Raw genomic sequence first — 15144 nt, 5'->3', positions numbered from 1 at the left:
TGAACCATAGCCTAAGTCAGGCGCTTGATCAGTGAATACGCAGTGAGCGAAAACGACAAAAAATTGATCGCAAAGCATGATCGGCCATGAAATTGTGTTGTCAACCTGTCAAAGAGTTTTATTGTTATGAATACCAGAACTGAAGAAGGAGTTGTACTTTAAGAAAAAGAAACCAAAATTTCCACTTATTCATTGGCCACATATTTCCTTCACTGTAAAATCTTGATCAAAGACCCCCCTCCCGCAAATATAGATTCCACGAAAGCAAGTTGACAGTTATCAAATTAACATCATTATCATGAAAAAAAAGAAAAGTCCTCATTCCACTTTAAGTTTCAGATTTCCTCCAAATTATTTTCAAACTCATCGAAAGTGTTTTCATTGTTGTCATTCCACCATGCAGTTTCTATGCCTTCATTATTATTATGAACTCCAAAGCCTCCAGAACCCTCTTTGTCATCATCATCACTCCACTCTGGATCCTCAAATTGCGCGTGATGCTCCACAAATTTAGGGACGTTTCGAATATCTTCGGTATCTGGATCTGAAGCTTCGGTTTCTGAAAAGTCGTCTCTAGCATCGAGAGCACCTTCGATACCTACAATCGTTTCGAATTAATTGTCAATATCATCTACGTGATGATTTGAATCTAAAATCTCATTTGATTCACCTTCAGAAGAGGAGTCATCAGCATTTCTTTCATTCTGTTTGGAATGTTCACTTTCATAAGGGTCGTCCTCAGTGCCGAAAGAGTAGTCATCTTCACTCTGGTCCCAATCTCTATCATCAGAACCACCTTAGATATATAAAGAGTCATTAGCAAAATCTTCTTTATGATTCAAATCACCCGTACCTTGGAGCTCATCTTCTTTAACAAAGCTTAACATCAAAATCGAAAGAGTCCTGAGTATCATCCTCTTTCTGGTTCGAATCTTCATTTTCAACGAGCTCCTCTTCGATACCAGAGTAGTCAGTTCTATCATCATCATGGTGATCAAGGTCTTCCGTTCCATCAAATTCACCTTTAATGCCAAGAGCTCATTACTTTTGGCGTTATTGAGAGAGAAATCCTAACTTTCATGGAACTTACCCTTACTATCAATAGAGTCATCACCACCGTCACTCCACTCGACATCCTCATAGCCATTTGGCTCACCTTAAGCACAAACAGAGCCGTTAGTATCACCTTAATTTTGACGTCAATCACCATAACAAAAATTTCTGAGGCTTACCTTCACTATCAATGAGGTCATCATCCTCACTGTCCCTCCACTCGATATCTTCATCACCTTCTAGCTCACCTTAAGCACAAGGAGAGTTGTTAATACAATTTTGATTGCAATGTTAATCTCCATAATAGCTTTTATGAAGCTTACCTTCACTATCGATGAGGTCATCATCCTCACTGTCACTCCATTCGGTGTCTTTATCACCATCCAGTTCACCTTTAGCAAAAAAGATAATCACTTTTATTGTTTTTTTAGAGGGCACGGTAACGAATCTTGCAATCTGATTGGTTCTTTACCCGGTCAGTATTTTCCTATCTCTGCCCACGGGCCACGGTAACGCTTTCGTGAGTCGCCGAGTACATCCCAACTTTCGTTGTCATTTTTCATAAATATACCTCGTTTTCCGGCTGGGCAGTATTTTTAAGCAAACACGTCGGTCACTACCTCAAGCCGATAAATAACTTATGAATCCTCTCTTTTCTCTCTATCAAATCACTTTGATTGACAGAAAATATTGGTTTCAGAATGAATTTGTATAAACAATAGTGTCATTACGTTGGTTGACAAGCGGCCTAAAAACCTTCTGCAATTAATTTTAATCGTTCACAAAAAGTACCCAGAAAGTTGGAACGTGAGGTATTTGGTTACAGTTAAACTGAACGATGGAACTTTCATTCATTTAATATCTGAATTTTCTCGAGCAATTTGTTCATAGTGAAAGAGCGAGCGAAGTTTTAATTTAAGTTCTACAACAAATATACGCTCCTGGTGAGTCTTTCCAATTCCGTTCAATTTGGACATTTGTACCTTAAATTGCACAACAGAAATTGAAGGAATTTTTTGAGAAAAGGCCGCATTACATTCCCTTGTGTCTCGTTGGAGTGTGCCGTTCGAATTTAGTTTTTGTGAAGGAAAGATCAGAGTTAAACACGCCATTACAGCAAACAAACGAGCAAACTCTCACAACTTCAAAATAAAAAGATTGAATTTACTCACAATTACTTTCCACGCCGTTTACTTAATGAACAGAGGTAAATCTTCGTACATGAATGAATCGTCGATGAGAGTGAATAATACTTTCCGTTAGATCATTAACTGATTTTGAAGAAAACATTGTCATGACAGTCCTTGCCAAACTAGTTCTGTTGGTTTTCAAATGTTCCTTCGCTTTTTTTTTCTTGCGCGCTCTCTAATTGACAGGTGTCAGATTGTGACAGATACTTGTAAAAATAATGTTTCAAAGTTTGTTTGGAAGCCTTTTAAATCACCTTTATCGTTACGGAAATGAAAATGTTTCGCTGAGGCATCTCTCCTAAATTTGCATCACCTCTATTTTAACTACCATTTACCCACTCAAAAATTGTTCAGTTTATGGAAGATCTTGCCGTATTTACGGCCATAAATCATTCGGGTTCTTTCGGAAAGAATTTCGTCAAGTTTAAAAACAATAAATATGTTATTTACCGGCTATGAGTCGGTCCGTATGGTGAAAAACTGTGACCTCGGTCTTGAAAATGCTGCCCTCGGCCTACGGCCTCGGGCAGTATTTTCAAGACCTCGGTCACAGTTTTTCACCATACGGACCTCCCAGCCGGCAAATAACATATATTTATCATCTTAATTCCGATGTCAGACTCCATAATGCTTTCATAAAGCTTACCTGTTCTATCGCTGAAGTCATCATCTTCATTTTCCCTCCACTTGGCATCTTCATCGATATGTCGCTCACCTGTAGCACAAAGAGAGTCGTTAGTATCATCTTAATTCAGGTGTCAATCTTTGTGATAGGTTTCGGGGAGCCTACCATCATTATCGACGAGGTCATCATCGTCACTGTCTCTCCATTCGGCATCTTCATCGCCATACTGCTCACCTTTAGCACAAAGAATGCCATTTGCTTCATCTCAATTCCGATGTCAAACTCGGAGTTACTTTCATAAAGCTTACCTTCACTATCGATTAAGTCATCATCATCACTGTCTCTCCAATCGGCATCTTCATCGCTATCTGGCTCACCTGTAGCACAAAGAGAGTCGTTAATATCATCTTAATTCCGATGTCAATCTTTATGATAAGTCTCAGGAAGCTTACCATCATTATCAACGAGGTCATCATCGTCACTGTCTCTCCATTCGACATCATTATCGCCACTTGGCATACCTTTAGCAGAAAGATAGTCATTTGTATCATCTTAATTCCGATGTCAATCTTCACGTTACTTTCGTAAGGCTTACCTTCACTATCGATGAAGTCATCATCTTCACCATCTCTCCACTCGACATCTTCATCGCCATCTGGCTCACCTTTATAACAGGGAGAGTCGTTTACATCATGTTGATTGCGATGTGAATCTCCATGGTAACTTTCATAAGCCTTACCTTCACTGCCAATGAGGTTATTATCTTCACTGTCTCTCCCATCAATATCTTCATCACCATCCGGCTCAACTTTGGCAAAAAAAGAGTCGTTAGTATAATCCTAGTTCTGATTTGGAATTTATGATTTGTTTCATAAGGGTTACCTTTACTATCAACAGAATTATCATTATTGTCACTCCACTCTATATCATCATCACCATCTGCCTCAGCTGAAGCACAAAGAGAGTTATTAATATCATCCTTATTCCGATGTCAATTTTCAGGATAAGTTTCATAGGGCTTACCATCACTGTGGACAAGGCCATCATCGTGACTGTCTCTCCACTCGACATCTTCATCATTATCCTGCTTACCTGTAGCACAAAGATAGTCATTTGTATGGTCTTAACTCCGATGTTAAACTCTAGTAACTTTCATAAAGCTTACCTTCACTATCGATTAAGTCATCATCATCACTGTCTCTCCACTCGACATCTTCATCGCCATCTGGCTCACCTTTATAACAGGGAGAGTCGTTTAAGAGAGTCGTTAGTATCATCTTAATTCCGATGTCAGTCTTTATAAGTTTCAGGGAGCCTACCATCATTATCAACGAGGTCATCATGGTCACTGCCTCTCCACTCGACATCTTCATCGACATCCCGTCCACCTTTAGCACAAAGAGAGCCATTTGCATCATTTTAATTTCAATCTTCAATCTTCATGTTACTTTCATAAGGCTTACCTTCAGTATCAAAGAAGTCATCATCTTCACTGCCACTCCACTCGACATCTTCATCGCCATCACCTTTAGCACGATGAGAACCTTCAGTATCCTCTTAATTTCAACGTCAATCTCCATGAAAAAGTTTTCTGAGGCTTACCTTCATTATCGATGAGGTCATCATCCTCACTGTCTCTCCAATCGGTGTCTTTATCACCATCCGGCTCACCTTTAGCACAAAGAGAGCTGTAAGTATTATCGTAATTCTGACGTGAACTTCGTGATTAGTTTCATTGGGGTTACCTTTACTATCAATAGAAATGTCATCATCGTCACTCCACTCGAGATCCTCACCGCCATGTGCCTCACCTATAGCACAAGAAGAGTTGTTAATATCATCCTAATTCCGATGTCAATTCTCATGAAAAATTTCATGGGACTTACCATCACTATCGACTAGGTCATCATAGTCACTGTCTCTCCACTCAACATCTTCATCGCCATCTGGCTCACCTTTATAATAGGGAGAGTCGTTTACATCATCTTGATTACGATGTGAATCTTCATGGTAACTTTCATTAGGCTTACCTTCACTATCGATGAGGTCATTATCTTCACGGTCTCTCCCATCGGTATCTGCATCGTCATCCGGCTCACCTTTGGCAAAAAGAGAGTCGTTAGTGTAATTCTAGTTCTGATGTGGAATTTATGATTTGTTTCATAAGGGTTACCTTCACTATCAATAGAATTATCATCACTGTCACTCCACTCGATATCTTCATCACCATCAGTCTCACCTGTAGCACAAAGAGAGTTGTTAATATCATCCTTATTCCGAAGCCAATTTTTATGATAAGTTTCATGAGGCTTACCATCACTTTCGTCGGGGCCATCATCTTGACTGTCTCTCCACTCGACATCTTCATCGTCATCCTGCTCACCTTTATTATAAAGAAAGCCGTTTGTATCATTTCAATTCCGATGTCAAACTCCATGTTACTTTCATAAAGCTTACCTTCACTATCGATGAAATCACCATCTTCACTATCTATCCAATTGGCATCTTCATCGCTATCTGGCTCACCTGTAGCACAAAGAGAGTCGTTAGTATCATCTTGCTTCCGTTTTGAATCTTCATGATAACTTTCATTAGGCTAACCGTTACGAGCGACGAGATCATTACCGTCACTGTCTCTCCATTCGACATCTTCGTCGTCATCCGGCTCACCTTTAGCACAAAGATAGTCAATTGTACTATCTTAACTCCAATATCGAACTTCATGTTACTTTCATAAAGCTTACCTTCACTATCCATGAAGTCATCATCTTCACCGTCTCTCCAATCGGCATCTTCATCGCTATTTCGCTCAACTGTAGCACAAAGGGAGTCGTTAGTATCATCTTGATTCCGATGTTAATCTCTAGGATAAGTTTCTGGGAACTTACCATCATCATCAACGAGGTCATCATCGTCACTGTCTCTCCATTCGACATCTTCATCGCCATCCGGCTCACCTTTAGCACAAAGATAGTCAATTGTACTATCTTAACTCCGATATCAAACTTCATGTTACTTTCATAAAGCTTACCTTCACTATCCATGAAGTCATCATCTTCACCGTCTCTCCAATCGGCATCTTCATCGCTATCTCGCTCACCTGTAGCACAGAGGGAGTCGTGAGTATCATCTTAAATCCGATGTTAATCTTTAGGATAAGTTTCGGGGAACTTACCATCATCATCAACGAGGTCATCATCGTCACTGTCTCTCCATTCGACATCTTCATCGCCATCCGGCTCACCTTTAGCACAAAGATAGTCAATTGTACTATCTTAACTCCGATATCAAACTTCATGTTACTTTCATAAAGCTTACCTTCACTATCCATGAAGTCATCATCTTCACCGTCTCTCCAATCGGCATCTTCATCGCTATCTCGCTCACCTGTAGCATAAAGGGAGTCGTGAGTATCATCTTAAATCCGATGTTAATCTTTAGGATAAGTTTCGGGGAACTTACCATCATCATCAACGAGGTCATCATCGTCACTGTCTCTCCATTCGACTTCTTCATCGCCATCCGGCTCACCTTTAGCACAACGATAATCAATTGTACTATCTTAACTCCGATATCAAACTTCATGTTACTTTCATAAAGCTTACCTTCACTATCCATGAAGTCATCATCTTCACCGTCTCTCCAATCGGCATCTTCATCGCTATCTCGCTCACCTGCAGCACAAAGGGAGTCGTGAGTATCATCTTAAATCCGATGTTAATCTTTAGGATAAGTTTCGGGGAACTTACCATCATCATCAACGAGGTCATCATCGTCACTGTCTCTCCATTCGACATCTTCATCGCCATCCGGCTCACCTTCAGCACAAAGATAGTCAATTGTACTATCTTAACTCCGATATCAAACTTCATGTTACTTTCATAAAGCTTACCTTGACTATCTATGAAGTCATCATCTTCACCGTCTCTCCAATCAGCATCTTCATCGCTATCTCGCTCACCTGTAGCACAAAGGGAGTCGTGAGTATCATCTTAAATCCGATGTTAATCTTAAGGATAAGTTTCGGGGAACTTACCATCATCATCAACGAGGTCATCATCGTCACTGTCTCTCCATTCGACTTCTTCATCGCCATCCGGCTCACCTTTAGCACAAAGATAGTCAATTGTACTATCTTAACTCCGATATCAAACTTCATGTTACTTTCATAAAGCTTACCTTCACTATCCATGAAGTCATCATCTTCACCGTCTCTCCAATCGGCATCTTCATCGCTATCTCGCTCACCTGTAACACAAAGGGAGTCGTTAGTATCGTCTTAAATCCGATGTTAATCTTTAGGATAAGTTTCGGGGAACTTACCATCATCATTAACGAGGTCATCATCGTCACTGTCTCTCCATTCGACATCTTCGTCGTCATCCGGCTCACCTTTAGCACAAAGATAGTCAATTGTACTATCTTAACTCCGATATCAAACTTCATGTTACTTTCATAAAGCTTACCTTCACTATCTATGAAGTCATCATCTTCACCGTCTCTCCAATCGGCATCTTCATCGCTATCTCGCTCACCTGTAGCACAAAGGAAGTCGTTAGTATCATCTTAAATCCGATGTTAATCTTTAGGATAAGTTTCGGGGAACCTACCATCATCATCAACGAGGTCATCATCGTCACTGTCTCTCCATTCGACATCTTCATCGCCATCCGTGTCACCTTTAGCGCAAAGATAGTCAATTGTACTATCTTAACTCCGATATCAAACTTTATGTTACTTTCATAAAGCTTACCTTCACTATCCATGAAGTCATCATCTTCACCGTCTCTCCAATCGGTATCTTCATCGCTATCTCCCTCACCTGCAGCACAAAGGGAGTCTTGAGTATCATCTCAAATCCGATGTTAATCTTTAGGATAAGTTTCGGGGAACTTACCATCATCATCAACGAGGTCATCATCGTCACTGTCTCTCCATTCGACATCTTCATCGCCATCCGGCTCACCTTTAGCACAAAGATAGTCAATTGTACTATCTTAACTCCGATATCAAACTTCATGTTACTTTCATAAAGCTTACCTTCACTATCCATGAAGTCATCATCTTCACCGTCTCTCCAATCGGCATCTTCATCGCTATCTCGCTCACCTGTAGCACAAAGGGAGTCGTGAGTATCATCTTAAATCCGATGTTAATCTTAAGGATAAGTTTCGGGGAACTTACCATCATCATCAACGAGGTCATCATCGTCACTGTCTCTCCCTTCGACATCTTCATCGACATCTTCATCGCCATCCGGCTCACCTTTAGCACAAAGATAGTCAATTGTACTATCTTAACTCCGATATCAAACTTCATGTTACTTTCATAAAGCTTACCTTCACTATCCATGAAGTCATCATCTTCACCGTCTCTCCAATCGGCATCTTCATCGCTATCTCGCTCACCTGTAGCACAAAGGGAGTCGTGAGTATCATCTTAAATCCGATGTTAATCTTTAGGATAAGTTTCGGGGAACTTACCATCATCATCAACGAGGTCATTATCGTCACTGTCTCTCCATTCGACTTCTTCATCGCCATCTGGCTCACCTTTAGCACAAAGATAGTCAATTGTACTATCTTAACTCCGATATCAAACTTCATGTTACTTTCATAAAGCTTACCTTCACTATCCATGAAGTCATCATCTTCACCGTCTCTCCAATCGGCATCTTCATCGCTATCTCGCTCACCTGTAGCACAAAGGGAGTCGTTGGTATCGTCTTAAATCCGATGTTAATCTTTAGGATAAGTTTCGGGGAACTTACCATCATCATCAACGAGGTCATCATCGTCACTGTCTTTCCATTCGACATCTTCATCGACATCTTCATCGCCATCCGGCTCACCTTTAGCACAAAGATAGTCAATTGTACTATCTTAACTCCGATATCAAACTTCATGTTACTTTCATAAAGCTTACCTTCACTATCCATGAAGTCATCATCTTCACCGTCTCTCCAATCGGCATCTTCATCGCTATCTCGCTCACCTGTAGCACAAAGGAAGTCGTCAGTATCATCTTAAATCCGATGTTAATCTTTAGGATAAGTTTCGGGGAACTTACCATCATCATCAACGAGGTCATCATCGTCACTGTCTCTCCATTCGACATCTTCATCGCCATCCGGCTCACCTTTAGCACAAAGATAGTTAATTGTACTATCTTAACTCCGATATCAAACTTCATGTTACTTTCATAAAGCTTACCTTCACTATCCATGAAGTCATCATCTTCACCGTCTCTCCAATCGGCATCTTCATCGCTATCTCGCTCACCTGTAGCACAAAGGGAGTCGTGAGTATCATCTTAAATCCGATGTTAATCTTTAGGATAAGTTTCGGGGAACTTACCATCATCATCAACGAGGTCATCATCGTCACTGTCTCTCCATTCGACATCTTCATCGCCATCCGGCTCACCTTTAGCACAAAGATAGTCATTTGTATCATCTTAATTCCGATGTTAATCTTCACGTTACTTTCATAATGCTTACCTTTACGATCGATAAGGTCATCATCTTTAGTGTCCCTCCACTCGACATCTTCATCGCCATCTGGCTCACCTTTATAACAGGGAGAGCCGTTTACATCATCTTGATTATGAAGTGAATCTCTATGGTAATTTTTATGAGGCCTACCTTCACTATTGATGAGGTCATTATCGTCACTGTCTCTCCCGTCGGTATCATCATCGCCATTCGGCTCACCTTTGGCAAAAAGAGAGTTGTTAGTGTAATCCTAGTTCTTATGTGGAATCTATGATTTGTTTCATAAGGGTTACCTTCACTATCAATAGAATTATCATCATTGTCACTCCACTCGATATCTTCATCACCATCAGTCTCACCTGTAGCATAAAGAGAGTTGTTAATGTCATTGTTATTCCGATGTCAATTCTCAGGATAAGTTTCATGGGGCTTACCATCACTATCGACGGGGCCATCATCTTGACTGTCTCTCCACTCGACATCTCTATCGTCATCCTGCTCACCTTTAGCACAAAAATAGTCATTTGTATCATTTTAACTCCAATGTCAAATTCCATGTTACTTTCATTAAGCTTACCTTCATTGTCGATGAAGTCATCATCTTTACTGTCTATCCAATCGGCATCTTCATCGCGTTTTTGCTCACCTTAAGTACAAAGAGAGTCCATAGTATCATCTTAATTCCCATGTCAATCTTCATGATAAGTTTAGTGGGTCTTACCGTCGCTATCCACGAGGTCAATATCGTCATTTTCTCTCCATTTGACATCTTCGTCGCCGCCCAGCTCACCTTTAGCATAAAGAGAGTTATTGCATCATCCTAATTGCGATGTCAATCTTTGTGTTACTTTCCTAAGACTTACCTTCATTATCAATGAAGTCATCTTCTTCACTGTCACTCCACTCGGCATCTTCATCGCCATCTGGCTCACCTTTAGCACAATGAGAGCCGTTAGTATCATCTTTATTTCGATGTCAATCTCCACGAAAAAGTTTTCTGAGGCTTACCTTCGCTATGGATGAGGTCATCATCCTCACTTTCACTCCTTTCGATATCTTCATCGCCATCTAGTTCACCCAGAGCATCAAGAGAAACGTTAGTGTCCTCCCTCTCTTTGGTTATTCACCATTATAAGTTTCGTGGAACTATCTGGGGCTCCCCTTTAGTACTAAAGGTAACATAAGTATCATTCTTATTCTGATAAAAAAATTTTGAGTTTCAGGAAGCTTACCATCAGAATAATCACTGTGCTCGTCCTCAATACCGAAGTAATCATCAGGATCATCATTGTTTTCAGTTAAGTCTTCAGTTCTATCGAGTTCACCTTAAATACCAAGAAGGTCATTAGTATCGACGTTATTGACATATAAATTCTCATTTTCTAGCTCACCATCAGCATCGCTAGACTCATCACGATCACCGCCACTTAACTCAGCATCTTCATCGACATCCGGCTCACCTTTAACAAAAAGTAAGCTGTTAGTGCTTTAAGCAGGGATATCATTAGCATCAGTGTCATTCTCATATAAACCCGTACTTTCATGGGGCTTACCGTCACTGTTGATTAAGTCATCACCGTCGCTCCACTTGGCATCTTCATCGTCATTGGGCTCACCTTAAGCACAAAGAGGGTTATTAGTATCATCTTTACTCCGATGTGGATTCTGCGTGATAAGTTTCATGGGGATTGCTTTAAGTACTTAGGGATTCATTTGTATCAACGTCATTGTCAATGTCTGTTGTACGGAACTTACCCTCACTATCGATAGAGTGATCATAATCACCGTCTCTCCACTCTGCGTCTTCATCGTCACCCGGATCACCTATAGCACCAAGATGGTCATTAGTATCATCTCAATTCCGATGTTAATTTTCAAGGTCGTGGGGGCCTACCTTCACCATCGATAGAGTCACCTCCTTCTTTGTCTCTCCACTCGGCATTTTCGTTGTAATCATCACCGTTAGTCCAGTTGGCTTCTTCATCGTCATCGGCTCCACCTTTATCATGCAAAGAGTCGTTAATATCATCTTCATTCGGAGGTGGATCATTTTCGGGGTACCTACCTTTAATGCTAGGGAAGTCATTACAACTGTAGTATAATCCTCACTCTGGTATATATATATTCAATGTCATGAAGTTTATCGTCAGAATCAAGAGCTACATCATTGTAAGGTTATTTATAAGTTGATGTTAATGACTCTTAGTTCCGAGGGTACGTTAAGAATTCAATGACTTATGCATAGCGTCTTCATTCCACCCTGAATCCTCAGAGTCACCGGGTCACTTTCATTGTCGAGACATGAATCTTCAGGCTCATGGGGCTTACCTTCATAATCGAAAATGGCATCAATATCATTTTCTTTCCACTCGGAATTCTCAGAGTGATCGGGAACACCTTAAAAATTTTCTGAGTCATCATGATTATTATCATCGTTTTGACTCATACCTTTGTTATCAATGTCATCTTCTATTTGACGATAGTAAAAAGCATCATCTTTATTCCGATCTGAAATATCCATGTCTTCACCGTAAAGGGAAGACTGGTCTTCGGATGATTCATCGATCTTTTCTTCGTCTGTGCTTTTCTCTTCATCAATAGATCTAAAATAATCATCTGGTTCTTCGCTTTCTTTGAACGCTCCTTCTGTGCCACGGGAAATTTTATCAGGAGGGTGTTTCATGTCCTGTAGAACTCCTGTATCGAGGAACAGAAGTCTTCCTAAGAACGGGGATGTTTATGAAAGTTTTCCATCGAGACTAAAACTGACGTCATCAGACTGTGGAAGACTGTTGGCTGATAGCTTTTCATCTTAACTACTCTTTAGGAAATTTAGTGTCAGTGTCCAGCCATACGTAAATTATTATTCTGAACCCTACCGTTACTCTTCGAAACCTTTGATACCATTTCGCCGAGCCAGAACTGACTTATCGTGAGCTTAAGAGTACTTTACTTTAACTACCTTAAAATGAAAATCTACGCGCACGACGTATCAGAAACTAAACAACTTAGAATAACAGAGTTAAAAAAACGTATGTACACATCACGGACTTTCGCGGGCTAACGCCCTGGAGCCATAGCAATGGTCGCAACACTACAGACTTGCCAAAGAATCAGGGAAGGTTTTGAAAAATTGAAAGTTGTCGGGAATTTACATCAAGGGTTATGCCTATTGACAGTTGTCTGACATGGATATACAGCCTATCTTTTGAACACCTCAGTTCGACTGTTTCATTCCTGGACAAACGCTGAAAGTTGGCTGCAAAGTACTTAAAACTCAGTAGTTTTAACACAAGCGCTTTTCAGCAGTCGTTGCTTTATTAGTCACTTTGCTTCAGATAAACTACTCAATAAAATTTTAGCATCACTTGGGTCGCGCAATCCATTAAAGAAGTGCGTGCAGCTCTTTTTATTACTGATAATGTCGAACAAATTCACCCCTAGTGTTCGATGTACCCTCCCCAACCGCATAAAAAATGAGGAAATTAGAATTTAAAAATGCTTTATCAACATGACCTTCGGCGATTAGAGCTGTTTTTTATTACTAACTTTGGTTTTGCCCTACCAAGTTCTATGTCTGGCATAGTAATTCGCGCTATGATCTTGTCGATTACATTTTCCTGCGCCTGAAGCAGGATACGTCTGCCAACTTTGTGCTATCACTTTCTATAATTAATAATGTTACAATGATTGGCCTTCGTTCATAAGCTCCAGTCATTGGTTGGTGACCCCACAAGACGATATACCCGGTTGACCTATTAATCATTATTATATAGGTAATCACATGATTTCGAGTGCAATAAATAAGCACGAGTAATTTTTTCTCAAAGACTAACAAAATTGCACTCGCCCAAAGGGCTCGTGCAATTTGTGGTCTTTGAAAAAATTTGCGAGTGCTTATTTATTCCAAATTGCACGAGGAAAATCATGTGATTTCGTATTAATAATATACATGAAAAAATACGAGATAGCTTGTCATAATAGTCCATTTTACAGTTGTGTGCTTGGTTGCCAAGCCTTTGAACAGGAATGAGGCTAAGGGTGACCTTGTTATGATACAAACCTTGCTGCTTTTCAAATGCAAATGACTTTGTTATCATGCTAATTGGATACTGGTCTCTATCACAACAAGGTCACCTTCAGCCTCACTCCAAATCAAAGGCTTAGCAACTAAGTACACAACTGGAAAATGGCCTATTATGCAGAAGCAAAGCGCGCGCATCAAGTGCAAAAATAATTTATTCAAACCTGCAAGTGACAGTGCGCGTTCGGTCAAAACAACTGCGTACAATCAAAACAATAATATACAATATTTTCACATCTCTAAGACGCAAAAAAGTTCAAAGTCCGGCGAAACAGTTCAAGGAATTCTTCAGTCTGTGTCCGAATCACTTTCGATGAAATGGAATCGTCGTTTGCGAGGTTTAACCATGTTTGTTTTTAATTTTGGGGTAGAATGGCTCGAGTAAAGTGTTAGGCTGGGTCGGCTCGTAATTTTCGATTTCCTTAGCAATTCCTTTCTCTAAACACCACTTTTTCCAAACCGACAACCAAAAGGTAGTGTTTTCGTTATTAGAGCTGTTTCTCAGCTGCTCTATTGTTGTTACGGTGGCGAAAGAAAACCTACTCAAAACGCCGGCCATTGTTCGCTCGCAAATTTTCAGCGTATCCAAATGTTGCGACATCCAAGGCTCGCATTTGATTATTGACCAATCAGAATGTCTGGTTTGTAACTTCTTTGCACTGAATTAACCCTCTTTTATATTGAATTACCTGAAAACTACACTTATCTTAACCAATCAGAACCGAGTAATTTTTTCATGTATATTATTCAGTAGGAAACCCAAGGAATGTTTACCTACCATCATTTAGTAGTGGTTTTGATCTTGGAATGGGCCGAGCATTGATTCCCAGTTGTGTCGACACAACCAAGAACACAATCCCGACCCACAATTTCATTTCTCCTTGTAGAAAATCTCTCTTATAAGAAAATTTTGTCTCCGCACTGCAACTCAACTCCTAATGTGAAGAAAAGTTTCGCAATACTAATTCTACGTCACAATAACGAATTAGTACATTTGACGTCGTGCCTCGTGAATTAAATAATTACAAATAATGGAGATCACCTCATATCCCTGTAAATCAGTAATTGCCGTAAAGTCAAGGTCGCTTTTTGTAAATTTTGAACAGTAATGATAGTACCGCTAAGGCTATGTAAACATAACGTTAGCTTTGGAGTCTTTCTTTAAAAAAGGCCTTACCGCCTTGTTTCAAAAGTAGAACGCTGCACGCGCAAAATGCTGCGTGCATTATACCGCCGAAAGAACGGAGGGGTACTTTTCCCTAATTTCCAACACTTAGGCAAGACAAGAGAAGTAGCAAGGTTTTTTTTTTGGCATTACTGCTACCATATTATCGCACCTACATGTCGTGTCAATCAGTCTGCCAACTTGAACAGATGATCTTGTTCGATTCACTGCAGATGAAGATGAAACAGTCTGGAAATGAGTTGTCACAGTGGTGTAGCTTTTTAGAATGAAATTCTGAGATGCATACAAAAAGCCAAATAAGCGAGTAGGTAACCAAACTGCGGGTTTTTTGTTACACCAAAAATAGAATACGGGGCGTATTGCCTTGATGACGATCACTGGTAGTTCTTCTCTTTCACCACGATCTTTCAATGATGTAGCAAATAGATAACCCGAATATCTACAGCGCAATTTAACTCTAAGCAACGCGGAAATCACCCCATTCGCTTATCGCACCGTTGAGATGGACAATCA

At 40.2% G+C, this 15144-nt stretch overlaps 1 protein-coding gene across 1 annotated transcript; it reads right to left on the bottom strand.

Moving 5' to 3' along the window:
* Positions 1-92: 92 nt before the first annotated feature.
* On the bottom strand, positions 93-14472 carry LOC113669831 (uncharacterized). Its single transcript, XM_089196319.1, has 63 exons — positions 14224-14472; positions 11810-12058; positions 11256-11360; positions 11117-11185; positions 10915-10977; positions 10753-10821; positions 10594-10686; positions 10370-10429; positions 10225-10293; positions 10083-10151; positions 9939-10007; positions 9796-9864; positions 9655-9720; positions 9512-9580; positions 9368-9436; positions 9225-9293; positions 9081-9149; positions 8938-9006; positions 8794-8862; positions 8639-8719; positions 8495-8563; positions 8352-8420; positions 8208-8276; positions 8053-8133; positions 7909-7977; positions 7766-7834; positions 7622-7690; positions 7479-7547; positions 7335-7403; positions 7192-7260; positions 7048-7116; positions 6905-6973; positions 6761-6829; positions 6618-6686; positions 6474-6542; positions 6331-6399; positions 6187-6255; positions 6044-6112; positions 5900-5968; positions 5757-5825; positions 5613-5681; positions 5326-5394; positions 5183-5251; positions 5042-5107; positions 4899-4967; positions 4755-4823; positions 4614-4679; positions 4471-4539; positions 4332-4394; positions 4188-4256; positions 4034-4102; positions 3892-3960; positions 3751-3816; positions 3608-3676; positions 3464-3532; positions 3321-3389; positions 3177-3245; positions 2890-2958; positions 1377-1445; positions 1233-1301; positions 1091-1156; positions 671-796; positions 93-598 (listed from the first exon to the last, which is right to left on the bottom strand). Exons 1-63 carry the CDS (start codon positions 14318-14320, stop codon positions 336-338), a joined length of 4854 nt encoding a protein of 1617 aa, XP_089052445.1. The 5' UTR covers positions 14321-14472; the 3' UTR covers positions 93-335.
* Between the last annotated feature and the right edge of the window lie 672 nt (positions 14473-15144).

Source organism: Pocillopora damicornis, chromosome 2 (genome assembly GCF_964200805.1).
Source record: "Pocillopora damicornis chromosome 2, jaPocDami1.2, whole genome shotgun sequence".
NCBI classification, from domain to species: Eukaryota; Metazoa; Cnidaria; class Anthozoa; order Scleractinia; family Pocilloporidae; genus Pocillopora; species Pocillopora damicornis.
This window is presented reverse-complemented; position numbering and strand designations above follow the sequence as displayed.

What these genes read in the sequence shown, in the direction of transcription:
- LOC113669831 (XM_089196319.1), bottom strand. Translation starts at nt 14,320, where the DNA reads ATGAAATTGTGGGTCGGGATTGTGTTCTTGGTTGTGTCGACACAACTG. An exon ending in TGACTTCATGGATAGTGAAG is followed by an intron (nt 7,835 to 7,908) that starts GTAAGCTTTATG and finishes TTTGTGCTAAAG; the next exon opens with GTGAGCCGGATGGCGATGAA. An exon ending in TGGCCTTGTCCACAGTGATG is followed by an intron (nt 3,817 to 3,891) that starts GTAAGCCCTATG and finishes TTTGTGCTTCAG; the next exon opens with CTGAGGCAGATGGTGATGAT.